General features: G+C 22.5%; 2 protein-coding genes across 7 annotated transcripts in view; one reads left to right on the top strand and one right to left on the bottom strand.

The window, feature by feature from the left end:
- The window catches only part of LOC126905845 (GRIP and coiled-coil domain-containing protein 2-like), a 27,627-nt gene extending 17,590 nt beyond the window's left edge, over nucleotides 1–10,037 (top strand). For 4 of the 6 annotated variants that reach the window (XM_050685939.1, XM_050685942.1, XM_050685943.1 and 1 more), the window contains 15 exons: nucleotides 1,511–1,664; nucleotides 1,733–1,859; nucleotides 2,420–2,534; nucleotides 2,615–2,773; nucleotides 2,840–2,952; nucleotides 3,140–3,350; nucleotides 3,996–4,151; nucleotides 4,598–4,753; nucleotides 4,815–4,922; nucleotides 5,192–5,643; nucleotides 5,737–5,839; nucleotides 5,898–5,968; nucleotides 7,746–7,872; nucleotides 8,673–8,773; nucleotides 8,850–9,157. In XM_050685939.1, the coding sequence (XP_050541896.1) occupies nucleotides 1,511–1,664; nucleotides 1,733–1,859; nucleotides 2,420–2,534; nucleotides 2,615–2,773; nucleotides 2,840–2,952; nucleotides 3,140–3,350; nucleotides 3,996–4,151; nucleotides 4,598–4,753; nucleotides 4,815–4,922; nucleotides 5,192–5,643; nucleotides 5,737–5,839; nucleotides 5,898–5,968; nucleotides 7,746–7,872; nucleotides 8,673–8,773; nucleotides 8,850–8,955 (2,259 nt within the window). In that variant the 3' untranslated portion in view covers nucleotides 8,956–9,157. Of the gene's footprint in view, nucleotides 1–1,510; nucleotides 1,665–1,732; nucleotides 1,860–2,419; nucleotides 2,535–2,614; nucleotides 2,774–2,839; nucleotides 2,953–3,139; nucleotides 3,351–3,995; nucleotides 4,152–4,597; nucleotides 4,754–4,814; nucleotides 4,923–5,191; nucleotides 5,644–5,736; nucleotides 5,840–5,897; nucleotides 5,969–7,745; nucleotides 7,873–8,672; nucleotides 8,774–8,849; nucleotides 9,158–9,913 lie in introns of those variants that run through there. The other 2 variants (XM_050685940.1, XM_050685945.1) reach the window with 2 other exon arrangements.
- On the bottom strand, nucleotides 9,625–11,856 carry LOC126905875 (uncharacterized). The gene is made up of 3 exons (XM_050685999.1): nucleotides 11,670–11,856; nucleotides 9,934–10,020; nucleotides 9,625–9,873 (listed from the first exon to the last, which is right to left on the bottom strand). Exons 1-3 carry the CDS (start codon nucleotides 11,766–11,768, stop codon nucleotides 9,799–9,801), a joined length of 261 nt encoding a protein of 86 aa, XP_050541956.1. The 5' UTR covers nucleotides 11,769–11,856; the 3' UTR covers nucleotides 9,625–9,798.
- Between the last annotated feature and the right edge of the window lie 2,320 nt (nucleotides 11,857–14,176).

A 14,176-nucleotide genomic window follows, 5' to 3' on the forward strand; every position in this document is an offset into this window, starting at 1 on the left:
AAAATAATTTAAAAAAAAAAAAAAAAAAAAAAAAAAAAAAAAAAAAAACACATCTTAGTAAAATCAATACCTTCTCAGCTTCGCATTAAAGCTAAAAAATATTATGAAGATACTTTTAATGGAACCCATTCAAAAATCTAGCCCTGCTGCGACAGTTCTGAAGATACATATATATGAAGGAGGAAAAAATTTTATTTTTGCAAATTGAATATCATATTTTTTCAATTTGTGCTACGTATTTTTATTAATTATTTTTTGGTAGTATCCTCTTATATTAAAAAATTATCTACTAAAGATATTAAATTTTGTCTAATAGTAGATGTGACATCCAGGGGACTCAAGTGTTCCAAATAGGTATAATCCGGGTCTGCTTAAAGTACATATTTGTTAAAAAATTTCGAAAATAAGCGATTTTTAAATTTGTAATTTTTTTGGAGGTTTTCCCATTTACGGAGAACGAGGGAAATTTTTTCATTTTTTGAGGGTAATGTCTTCGACTAGATACGATTTGTGATCTTTAGACGTATCGTTGAGAGAAATCGGTTCGGTGAGAGCTGAGAAAAAGTAGTAACAGACACAAAAAAAAAAAAACACATCATAGTAAAATTAATACCTTCTCAGCTTCGCATCGAAGCTAAAATGTAGAAAAACATCTCAAAATTACAGCACTCTAAAAAACTGTTTTTTCATAAAAAATTCTCTACATTTTAATATTGCTATAGCTAAAGAATACTGATTTTAATAGAGGATACTATATACAAGATTACTTTCGGTATGATTTTTATAAAAATATAATGCACGAAGGTTTTGAAAGAATAAATTATTCTAAATCGACTATATCTTTTAAACCTAAATATTCTATAATATTTAAAACAATTGTTGTTTGACGATTGTTCTTCTAAAAATAAATCAGCCGTCAAAGCAAAAAAGTCGCAATTTTTTCAAAAAAAAGTACCTTATATGATAATTTTTTCTAGAATTATTTGACTTTAAAACCAAAAATTGCATAATTTCAGTAAAAATTAGTCATTTTTTTCGTTTTGCTATAATTATTTCAAGAATATTATAAATGGTTTGATAAACCTTACCACACAAGTAAAAGTTTTTTTTCAATATAATTTTTTTTTAATGAACCCAAACGTAGCACAGTGGTCTGAAATCGAATTTTAGGTGCTTATAAGTCCCATTTTAAAATGTACTCATAATGTTAAAAAATTATGAAAACCCAATTCTAGTATATTGCTTAGATAAAATATAAGATTTCAAGGTCACATGTTAATCCGGTCTTTATTTATAGCCGTTTGAAGTATAGATATGGTTATATTACGGTTATTTCAACATAAAAAAGGTCTTTCGTTGTAAAGTTTTTTAATAAGTTAACAAATTTTTTTTTCGAAAATTTTTTTTTTATTATTTTATTAAAAGTAAAGGTTAAAGATATTAAAAAAAAAAAATTTAATTAATCAAAATGAATGATTTTTTTTTTTAATGAAATAAATGTAAATTATAGCAAGAGATACAAAAAACAGAAAAATTAAAAATGTCTTACAATAAAGAATTATCATTAAAAGAAGTCTGCATTGCAAAGTTAAAAGAGAAAACTAATGATGATGAAAATAAAAAACAAATTGACTTGCAAAATGAATTTAATAAAAAAATCAAGAGTAAGTAAAAAGCTATGAATGTTGGAATAACTCGATAAAATTATTTGATAAGTGAATTGTTTTTAAAGAACTTGAAAATGATTTATTGCTTGAAAGAAAAAATTCCACAGATATTTTGAGTAGATTTGAAATTTTACAAAAAGAAAATATAAATTCTAAATCTAAGTGGGCTGCAGAAAAAGAAAAAATTCAAAGGTATTGTTTGTGTTTCTTACATACTAAATATTGTATAAATAGCATAGGTGTGTATTTAGGTTATTTTTTTAAAAGATATTGTTAAATTAAAATTATTTTTAAAGAACATTATTTTTTACTTATAATGTATTTTTTTATTACCATTTGTTATATTGTCAACTTTAACTTGGGAGCTTTGTACCATATTTTTCGTATATTGAGTGTCCGACGCTTTTTTTCAAAATAATACTAGTATTTTTCGTTCATTATTGTTTTAAGCTTATATGAAAAATTATTTTTAACTTTTTAGTTCAATATGTTTTAATAGTGTGTTTTTCAGTTTTTTTTAACTATATTTATTTTATAATACGATCCTTGCGTATTTAAATTTTTTATTTTTTAATTTACCTAATGTACAATAAAGTTACGTATATATATGGTGTCCTAGAAGTCTGGTCACCTCCTGTTTAAAATGGTAGTAGGGGTTGTAAATGAAACTTACCACTATTTTAATTATTATTTAGACCCCATAATATTCATAATATTTAAATAATTCATTTTTTTTTTTTTGTTATGTAAAGTTTAATGGAAATAAAAAAAAGAGATTTAAATAAACTAGAAGTAGAATTTAAAAAACTTAAGGATACTTATGATAATTCAAAAAACACGTGGAGTATAGAAAAATTAAACTTAGAGGTAATAAAATATAAGTAATATAATATGATATGTATAAATAAAAATGCAAACTTTGTAAAAGTATTTTTTTATATAAATAGAGACAATTGAAGGAAGTCGAAAAATCTCATTCTTTAGATGAATGGAAAAATGAGAAAGAAAATATGAAACGAAACATTGAAGAAAATGTGAGAGAAATTAATACATTGCACAAACAATGCACTCAGTACACGAATCAAATTGAGAAGCTTAGAAAAGAAGTAAAATATTAATGAAAGGTTTAAATATATAATTATAACTAATTTGATAAAATATAAAATTCATAGAATGATAACCTTCAAAAAAATCTAGACGACTTCGAAAAAGTTGTTAAAGTTCAGCACAACTTATCTATGGAGACTAAATCACTAGAGAGTTCCTTGAAAGAAGCAAAAATTAAGTAATTTTTATAACTATTCTTCTATGTATCTTTCAGTTTGATTACCAAACAAAGCTTAAAAATATATTATATACACATCATTTAAAATTAATAATACACAATTCTTTGCAATTTTTTGTCTGTTAAATTTTTCTCTTTATTTATATGTATAAAATATTCTTAGATTTCTAAATATGTTTTGTGACAGATTATACAACGAAGAACAAGCCAAAAAAATTGAAATCGCTGCTTTAAAAGTACGGTATGATAATCGTATAGCAATACTTTCTGAAGAAATTAAAAATAGTCAATTTCAAACATTAAGATTTAAAAGAGAACGCGATTCTTTCAAACAAATGCTGGAGACGTCTGAAAAACATACGAGTACAAATATTAATAAACAACAAAATATAAGTAAAGTAAGTTGTTATTTCTAACTATTCAGCTCTAAGACTTAGTCTTTAAAATTGTTCGTAACACTGTTTTTTTTATTGCATTTTGCTGAATTTAAATACCGATGAAGAAAAAAGAAATTTTTAAATTACAATATTGAAATCTCAAAAAAGAATTTAAAATATTTTTTCTCTATATAAATTTAAGATATTTTTTGAAAAATGTAGGACTAAACTTTCAACACTGCTCCTGTAATCAACATCGATATTACTCAGAATTTTTTTTTAATCTGTTTATTTAATATATTGTAGGTGAAAATATAAAGGTTTTTAAGAACTTGTTTGTTTATAATTGATATAGAAAATTTAAAAATCCTCTCAAATGTATGTATTTATAATACTATATATAGAGAATTTTATAAATTGTATACGACAAAAAAAAAGTGTTTAAATTATATTAATTGTTCTTAATATACTAAGAACATACATAAATTTAAAAGATAATGTTTTAAAAATATTTCTATAACATATTTAAAAAAAATGTTATTAATCAATAAGTCTATTGACTTATTTACATTCTATTAGTTTCATCATTTAATTGAAAATATATTACGGAAATAGTATGATTTTATAAGCATTGTGTTAAAATATAGTCTTGGTAATTTAATATAGGACGATGAACTACAATTACTCCAACAACAGGTGTCTTGTATGGAAGAACAATTGTCTGAAGCAAGATTGGAATGTTCGCGTTTGAAAACTGAGTTAGTCACAGAGAAATCATCATGGGAAATAACAAAATCAGAAATGACATCACGTCTCAATAAAGTTAGTATATAATTTGATTAAAATATATTTTTATAATCAGAATAATTACAAATATTTACTAATTGCAATAGCCTTTAGAGATATTTTCAAATTTTGTAATTTAATGATTATAAAATAAGTTTTATTAGTTGAGATTTTGTTTAATAAAATATATCTTATTAGTTTTACAGAGATTTTTAAACAATTAAAACTGTGAAAGTAAAAAGTATCTACCTAAATGTTTTAAAATATTAAATAAATTAGTGTCTTGATTATATATTACTTCTATTAATATATAAATATTAATTTAAATTACTTATTTTTTAATCTATTCATTGAATTTTTTTTTTTAATGAACAAAAAACAATACTACTTAGAAATTTTAATAGTTTAGCTTATAATTAATTTATTTCTTTTTGAAAATAAAAATACTGTTATAAAAATGTAAAATTATTTTTTTATTAAAGTTGGAAGAAGAACGACTTCTTAACTCTGGTAGAACGAAACTTCAAGGCTTAAAAGCAAAAATGGAATTGGCATGGCAAAAAGAACGTGAAGATCAGCAACGACTTTTACAAGAAACATCTACATTAGCTAGAGATTTGAGACAGACTTTATATGAAGTATGTATGCTACACAACATTGTAAAATTGTACATAATAATTCAGCAGTATAATTTTAAAGGTTGAAAGAGAAAGAGATAAAGAAAGATTAGAAACTAAACGTCGAATTGAACATTTAACCAAAAGTATGGATGCAGATCAACAAGAGAACAGAAAAAAAGTTAATGAGGTAAATGGAGGTATTACAATAATTTTAAATTTCTAAAATAACTAACATACGACACTTAAATAGTTTAAATAAGACACTTAAATAAGATTAAAAAATTTAAATCATTAATTGATTTGACGTGTTATAAATCATATTCATAAAAATAATTATGCCTTAATGCTACAATTATAATAATTATTAAATAGTGCATCTAATTTGTTTATTTTATTACTTAAATATTTTAATACTCCTCATTTACTAATTTATTTATGATTTTTATTTTTTTATAGATCCAATGTGATCTTATGGATTTACGAGATGCTCATGCAAAGTTGAGAACAATTAACGAAAAACTTAGAAAAGAGAAGGATAAAATTGAACAGGAATGCGAATCTCTTAAATTATGCAATATTCGGTTAAGATCGGATCCCCAGATGGAATTAAAAATAAACAACATAGCACAATTAATTAACAATTTAGTAGCTACATATTCAGAACAAAGCGAAACAAATAAATTACAACTAAGATCAAATACTCCTACTCCACCAGCAAGAAAACGAATATTTAAGTCTAGGGAAGCATCTCCAGACTTATCTTCGGATGATAAACTTTTATACTCTGAAAAAAATAACCAAGAGAAAATAAAAAATTTACTTTTGAAAGTCAATGATTTATCTAAAGATTTAGTTTCTAGTATTTCTCAAAAAGATGCTAAATGTAAGCGATCACTGTTCTCAAATAGGTAAGGCATATAAAATAGATCATAGTGAAATTATATATCATTTACATATTTATGATATTATTAATCAATTTAAAATTCTTTCATATCATAAAGATCAGCGTCAAGTGAAAATGATCCACATGAGAAACCTCCTATAAGAGGAAGTTTATATAGGAAGAGTTTATCTTTAGAACAAAACATGGAAAATACTGAACAAGTGAGTTCCTCAATAATTCAAAATTTAATAGATAATAATAATAACATAATCGTTGTAGGATATTTGGAAAAAGGATGAACATAATTTACCAAAGAAAAAGTTAACAAAAAAATTAAGCAGTTTTGACAGGTACTAGAGGCTGATATTAAAGTGTAGACATTGTATAAGTATTTCGTTTTGCAAACTCTTGGAAATCATTTGTATAAGTTTAACTACTATTAATCATAAAGTATTCTACGTTCCTTAAAAAAAAATTTTTCTTGGGAGGGCTATAAAATTAAACAATTTTTAATTGCTATATTTAGACTTGGCTTAAGTATTTTTTTTAAAAAATCATTTTTATCTCAACTTAATTCAATAAAGTATATAATAAACGAGAAAAGACATGGCATGAGAAAAGATTTGTAACATATGGAATATTTTTTGATTAAGAACAGAATAAATAATTTTCTTTTTGATGGGCTATTTTTTAGTGATGGGCATTTTCGATTATTTTAAACTATCGAATACTATTCGAATTGTTTTTATACAACCGAATAGTGTGTTTTTAGCATAAACTATCGAATATTTTTTAAAAATATTCGAATAAACTATCGAATAGTTTTAAAAAAATTTCGAATGGACTAGCGAATGGTTTCAAAAAATATTCGATTAGTTCTAACTAAAATTTTTATTAAGTACACTTAATTATAATAAGAAGATTATTAACGAATACTTAAAATAAATTATTATACAATTAATAACAGTAAAAAGTACCATTTTATTTATTTTTAGTTTGTGAGTCGTTGGTAAAAACTGATAAATATGGGTTGAAAATTAAAAAGCAGTTCTTTTTTCCGATGACTAATGATTTTCAGTTTTATCGGAAAGGTTTGTTCTATGCGCAACAGAAGTATTCGTAAATACTAAAGTCTTATTTTACACTTAATACCATGTATACTGTTCTTAGTCTAGCATTACTTGCTCTTTTGTCATATAAAGGCATAACACCGATAAAGAGAACAGTGCGTTTTAAATTTTTACGTTTGTAAAAGTGGCGACAACAATAAATAGTGCTCCTCTATAAAAATTATATGAACTATTTTTATTAGTCGGTTAATCATTGAACACCTAGCGTAACAATGTATAGAATATAAATTATAGATTTTAATATTTTCTTCTAAAATTATATTCACAAAAATTTTCTAAAATTATTTTTATTTGCTCAAAAAAATAAAATAAAATATAATTTGCCAAAATTCATTTTTTGAATATAAATCATTCTTAATTCTCGAAATAATCATTTTACAATAAAATGTTTCGTTAAAAAAATATGTCAAGTTAAATTGTTTAAAAGATTGGTCTTATGTAAAATTATAGTCAGATTTATAGTTTTGCTGTTTTAATAACACTAACGACTAAATAAGATTGTTTAAAACTGTTTATTCAGGGTACTACGATTATAAATAGGATACAATTAATAATAAAAAAAAATTAGTGATGGGCATTTTAATATTTTAAAAAACATTCGAATGGAGGTACCGAATAGTTTTTATAAATATTTGAATATATATGTAACTATCGAATAGTTCGAATAGTGGACTACTATCGAATAGTTCGATAGTTACTATTCGATATTTCCCATCACTACTATTTTTGGGAGCTATTTATATTATAATACGAGAACAAAAAAAAATATATACTCCATAAACTTTTCCCATAAATACTACTCTATGACATTAAATTGTATGACATCAAGTTATACATTTTACGTTTTACTTTTACAAAGAAATCAGAAGCCTCTAAATATCGAGGCTTTAAAATCGTGGATTCTTAATCTTGGCTAGTTAAAAGTGGCGTGTCTATATGAGGGTTTTCATGGGGCAGCTGTCAAATTTTACTATATAAATATATATTTAATTTGTAGTCAGCAATCACATAGTTCATCGAAAAGTGATATTGTAACCAGCGAGAAACCTAAAAAAAAAGGACTTCTTGGAAAATTGAAAAAATTAACAAAAAGTTCAAAAAGTTTCGATCACGATAGTGATTCTGTAAGTAAAATTTAAAATTAAGAATAAATAATTAGTAATCATTAATTCTCTTTTTATATTTTATATCTATGATTATTATATGGATAAATCTATGGTGTTACCTTAATTTTTCATAAAAATTAATATTTTAGATATAAATTTAAAATATACTAATATTTGAATATAATTTAGCTATCAAAAGTATTTTTTTATTTTTTAATATATCTTACTCAATATAATAAATAACGAGGACTTGGCATGAATCTTATTTTGTTAGAATGAGGTATTGTCAATATTGTTATTTACCCACAAAATATTAAAAGTTACCGGNTAGATATAAATTTAAAATATACTAATATTTGAATATAATTTAGCCATCAAAAGTATTTTTTTATTTTTTAATATATCTTACTCAATATAATAAATAACGAGGACTTGGCATGAATATTATTTTGTTAGAATGAGGTATTGTCAATATTGTTATTTACCCACAAAATATTAAAAGTTACCGGCCTAATGCATGTACATTTATAAATTTTGTTTGAGCTATTTTAAAAATACCCAATTTTGTAAAAAAATTTTAGTTGATACATACAGTAAAATTGAAATAATTTTTATTTTAAGGAACAATAAATCTCCCTAATCACTCTAACACTATAACTCTAACTAGACACATTACTTAATTTTCAAATCTACTAAAACAAATTTGTAATGGCTAATGATATTTAGAAATAGTTTAATAAAATTTATAAATGTGTATAAATCCTAAAGACTCCTATTATAAATAATAATTAAACACAACTGAATTTTTCATGTTTCAGTCTGTTAAAAGTAATTCAAGTGTTCACAGTTTTGATATAACAACTGGTAAAGAAACCAAAGGGAAAATTACTGATATATTTAAGACATCAACATTACCAAAGTAATTAATACTATTAAAATATAGTAATTTAATTTTCTGTTCTATACTATTAGGATTTAAATAATATTTAATTTAGTTTAAAAAAGAGGTCAATATCTCCATCAATATTTAGAAAGTCTGACAGTTCGAGATATTCCCCATCACCATCAACACGATCAGATGAATATGAAGAAATGCCATAACTAGTCATTGTAGAATATTGTTATGTTATAAAAGTATTAAAAAATAATTATATAATTAAATTAAAATTATTCTTGAATTGTATTGTGATAGATCAAGTTTTATGATAATTGTTTTCAAGTTTTACACAGTTTATGTCTGTATAACTGTAATATTGAGTAGTTATTCAATATACTTTTGATCCAATATTAAAACGTTTAATTATTATTCAATTTTAATGAATTCTTCTACTTACACCAATTTTTATATTATGGTATTATCTTTATAATAAATATTCAATTTCATTGAATCCATAGACACAACTAATATAAAAATGTTGAAAGTAATAAATTTATTTATATACCCCACATTAGAAATATTTTTACATAACAGTAAATATAATTCTATATTTTTTTCATAGACTGAATTTAACTACAAAATTGTTTGTATTTTGCCCAAAAAGAGTAAACTATTAAAGCTAATTCTCATAGTTCAATATTTCCAAATTACATTAATTTATGAACTTAAAATTTATATATACTATTTTACGGGAAGTAAAGGATTTTTTAGAACTCTTTTCCCTCAAAATAAAATCTTGGCCATTGTTTGTCTCATATTATATATTATATGTCATAATAAATTTAATAAATTTTAATTAAAAGTTTAAATATTTAAATAATTAAGCCATTCAATATGTTTGGTAAAATTTTTTATATTACATTTTAATTAGATAATCATATTTTACAAATATCTTAGATTTATGACATACATATAAATAAATGTGTTTCTATTGTGTTAACTAGTATTGATCTACACATCCAATTACAAAGGATAATTTATCTTATTTATATTCATAATAAATTATTTTATTTTGAGAAACGATTATACTTTTGCCAGTTTATTCCTCCAATTGTTGGTTCATCTGACAAAGATTCTAGACCCTTACAACATAAAATAAAAAATAAATATTAATAATTTCAGATATATGATAAAATTCATACTTGAGCTTTATATGGGTTACCAGTCAGTTCCCAATCTCTAGCATAGTACCTCTGCATCCATGGTTTACCAATATCTCGACGGTATGTCTATAATTAAATAATTTCTTTATACCAAAGTGGATAATTTCTAATTATATACCAAAGTGGATAATTTCTAATTATTTTCACACAAAATGTACAACATTAAATTATGATAGACAATTTTTTTTTATTTGTTAAGAAAATCTTGAAAATTAAAAACATTTATCATTCCTGCATATTATTATTATATTTCGCACTCAATACAATAGGGGTATATTTTGAATAAAGTTTTGATTTTCTATAAGAGTAACATTGTGTATTCATTTTTTTTTTTTTGTACTTAAAAATATATTCATACAACTATTTATGAATAAAGCTTGGATAATTTGATAGAGAATAATAAGCTAAATTTAACTACACCAAATGTTAATAATCATATGCTTGCAGATGGCATCCCTACTGTATTTATTGTGCTATATATCATACATAATACATAAACAGCTTGAAAAATATACAATATAAATTTACACAATGTCTTAAACAATAACATGTATTAATATTACAGTTTAGTGTTACATAATGACTATTTTAATAACTATTTATCAACTAATTTTTATTAATTATTTGTAATTCAAAATTATGTCAATACTTGGTGGTAGCATTTAAATGAGATTAAAGTATGTGGTAAAGATCAGTATTTAGACAATTTCACTAAATGTTTATCAAAAAACTTATATTTTTTTCAACTTGTATTAAATAATAATTAATATATCCATATTTTTCATTCATATTAATCTCACAGGTACAAATGCAATGCAGTATTTTATAAAAAATAATATATATTAAGTGAAGTGTTGAATGAAAATAAATTTATTTTAAAAGAATATTAGAAGCATTTAAATAATATTTATTTTCTAAAAAAAGTTAATTGTAGGTTAGTTTAGTTTACAAACCTATTGTTAACATGTAATGAAGCTCATGATAGTCTTAATATGAATATTATGTAGCTCTCATTAGAAATTTTTGCAATAATATTCTGTAAGAATTTTATCAAAAATATTTAGACACCAATTGACAATTAAAAATCAACACAACAAATTTGTAATATTTTACACAAAATTAAATAAATTTCTTATTCATTATATAGAAAATAAATTAAACTATATGTTGCATTAAAAATATACTGTAAAAATAATTTAAATTATCACTAATGTATTTTAACTACGTGGAAAAAGTGATTAAGTGGATAAGGTGTTAACTGATATTTTTCTGAAAATGCATTTTATTACATGCTTAGTAGAAGCATTGTAATTAATAAAAAAAGAACTATGTAATAAAAACATTATAGAGCATCTCTAAACCGATATTTGTTCTCTAATAAATGGTTTCATATATTGAATATCACGAAAATTCCATGCTTTTTAATATTAAGTTACAAAACTAGCATTCCTGAACAATTCAAAGAATATCAATTAATACCTTTATCCACTGACACCTTCAATTAAAAAAAGTTATATAAAAAACAAATAAAATTTTATTACATTTTTAAAATCAACCAAAAGTTGTTTATACAATTATTGATTAACATAATTTTACAAGATAATACTTAATTTTATATAATTATATATTTATTATATATATTATATATAATACACTTATTTTGTGGACATAATGAAAACTATTAAAAATAACGAAAAACATAATATTTTACTTACATTACCCAAAACGAGTTTATTTGTAAGTGAACAAAATCTGTCAGGTATATTTAACAATACGAATACAATAACTGCTGGAGGTAAAGCTTCGTACCACATTTTTTTTTTTTTGTTAAATACTAAAAATTCTTAACAACAAAACATGAGTTTTTTCACTTTGCTAAACTTTAAATGATAGCAAAGGTTACAAATCGTAAAATTTCGTTATCAATCTTAACTCCAGATAAAGATCATATCACATATCTATTATCACAATCGATTATTCTAAAAGATCGAAAATTAATCCAATATTTTTTTTTTATTATCCTTTAATTGATGAGATAATAAATTGAGAAATTTATAATTTCATTAAGTAGATTATTAATATTTAAGTATTGTTTAGTTATAAATATACTTAAAAAGTAAAATGTACTTTAATAATTGTATTTCCTTTTGTAGATTTATTAAATTTTCTACATAAAAATTTGAGTGCTTGGTAAAAATATCATTATCAAGTAGAAAATATCAATGTATAAATGAAATCTATAAAAATATTTTATTAATTGAATAAATTGAAGAATTTAAATGCTACAATGTTTTTCAATTGTTTTAAACATCGATTTTTAAATTGTTCTTATCAATATTTTCGATATATGGTCAGTATCAACATTAAAATGTTTACATAATCGGATGTTGTACAATTTTTTTGCTATTCCAAAAATTTTTTATCCTTATATTATGAATTTCATATTTGAAATACCAAAAATTCTTACCATAGTATAGCCACAGACTATTTGAAAACTCTTTTTATTAGTGATGGGCATTTTCGAATATTTTAAACTATCGAATAGTATTCGAATAGTTTTTATACAACCGAATAGTTTATTTTTAGTATAAACTATTCGAATAGGTTACCAAATGTTTTTAAAAAATATTCGATTAGTTCTACCTAAAATTTTTTATTAAGTATACTTAATTATAATAAGAAGATAATTAACGAATACTTATAAATAAATTATTGTACAATTAATAATAGCAAAAATTAGTGATTGGCATTTTCAAATATTTTAAACTATCGTATAACTATTCAAATTGTTTTTATACAACCGAATAGTTTATTTTTAGCATAAACTATTCGAATAGGTTACCAAATGTTTTTAAAAAATATTCGATTAGTTCTACCTAAAATTTTTTATTAAGTATACTTAATTATAATAAGAAGATAATTAACGAATACTTATAGATAAATTATTGTACAATTAATAATAGCAAAAATTAGTGATTGGCATTTTCAAATATTTTAAACTATCGTATAACTATTCAAATTGTTTTTATACAACCGAATAGTTTATTTTTAGCATATACTATCGAATAGTTTTAAAAACTATTCGAATATATTGTGTAACTATCGAATATTTTTTGAATGACTATCGAATAATTCGAATAGTGGACAACTATCGAATAGTTCGATAGTTTCTATTCGATATTTCCCATCACTACTTTTTATATAGTTTGTTGCACAGCTGTTAAAAATTTAACTGATAGTTTTTATCAATAATTAGAAAATAGATTATGCATTTTCAAAAATAAAATTATTTTTCATTTTGTTTAAATAAGGACTTTCGAGCTACATGTTTATATATTTTTTAAAAGTTTAATAAACTACACGTAATACCATTTGAAAAATTTTAATTTTGAAAAGGTTTTAATCTGATTACGAAGGAAAAATAAAGTTGAATTCTTTATTACATTTTATTGCTAGGACTAAGGGCAATGGAGGCCCATTACCTGTATATATAAATACATATGATAATATTATTAACAAAATGTAAAAAAATAATGATATAAAATAATTTTAAATCGTACCTCTACTTTATTTATAAATAATTTTTTTTTTTGGTTCTGGGGGGTTTAAACCTAAACCCCCATATATCTACGCTACTGATTCTTGTTTATATTATAAAAAATGTCTTCTTGAACTATTTCAATTTATCGTTAAGGAAGTATAATCATATAAAATAGTATGATCGATTTTCGGTCTGACGTTCATTTTCTAAGTAATGATTGAAAATGAAATATTTATAAAGAGAAAATTTATTTCGTTAAAAAAATACAGTATTATGTAGTTAAATAATTATTTTTCATCTCTTTTAGAACTTTAAATTAATTTTTTATTATTTGGAATCTTCTTTTATGCTTTTAACTCGATAATTATTTCTTCTAAAATTTGTATTGCCTAATTAGTCATTTTTGTATAAAAAAATGCTGAAAAATGGCCATTTTAAAATAAAAAAAAATTTTTATATAAAAAAAATTATATTTTTATTACTAAAAATAAAAACAAAATATATTATTTAAAAAAATTATAATGAAATGTTAATTGTAAATAAAGTTATATAAGAGTTGTCAGTTAAATTTTTTTCACTTTGTATATTTTTCAAAAGCACATACATTTTGTACTATTATTATGATTTATTAGTGTAGGACGATAATTTTTTTAAAGGATATATATAATTCTCTCCTCTAAA

The sequence above is a fragment of the Daktulosphaira vitifoliae genome, unplaced genomic scaffold (assembly GCF_025091365.1).
Source record: "Daktulosphaira vitifoliae isolate Bord-2020 unplaced genomic scaffold, ASM2509136v1 Scaffold_4, whole genome shotgun sequence".
Taxonomy (NCBI): domain Eukaryota; kingdom Metazoa; phylum Arthropoda; class Insecta; order Hemiptera; family Phylloxeridae; genus Daktulosphaira; species Daktulosphaira vitifoliae.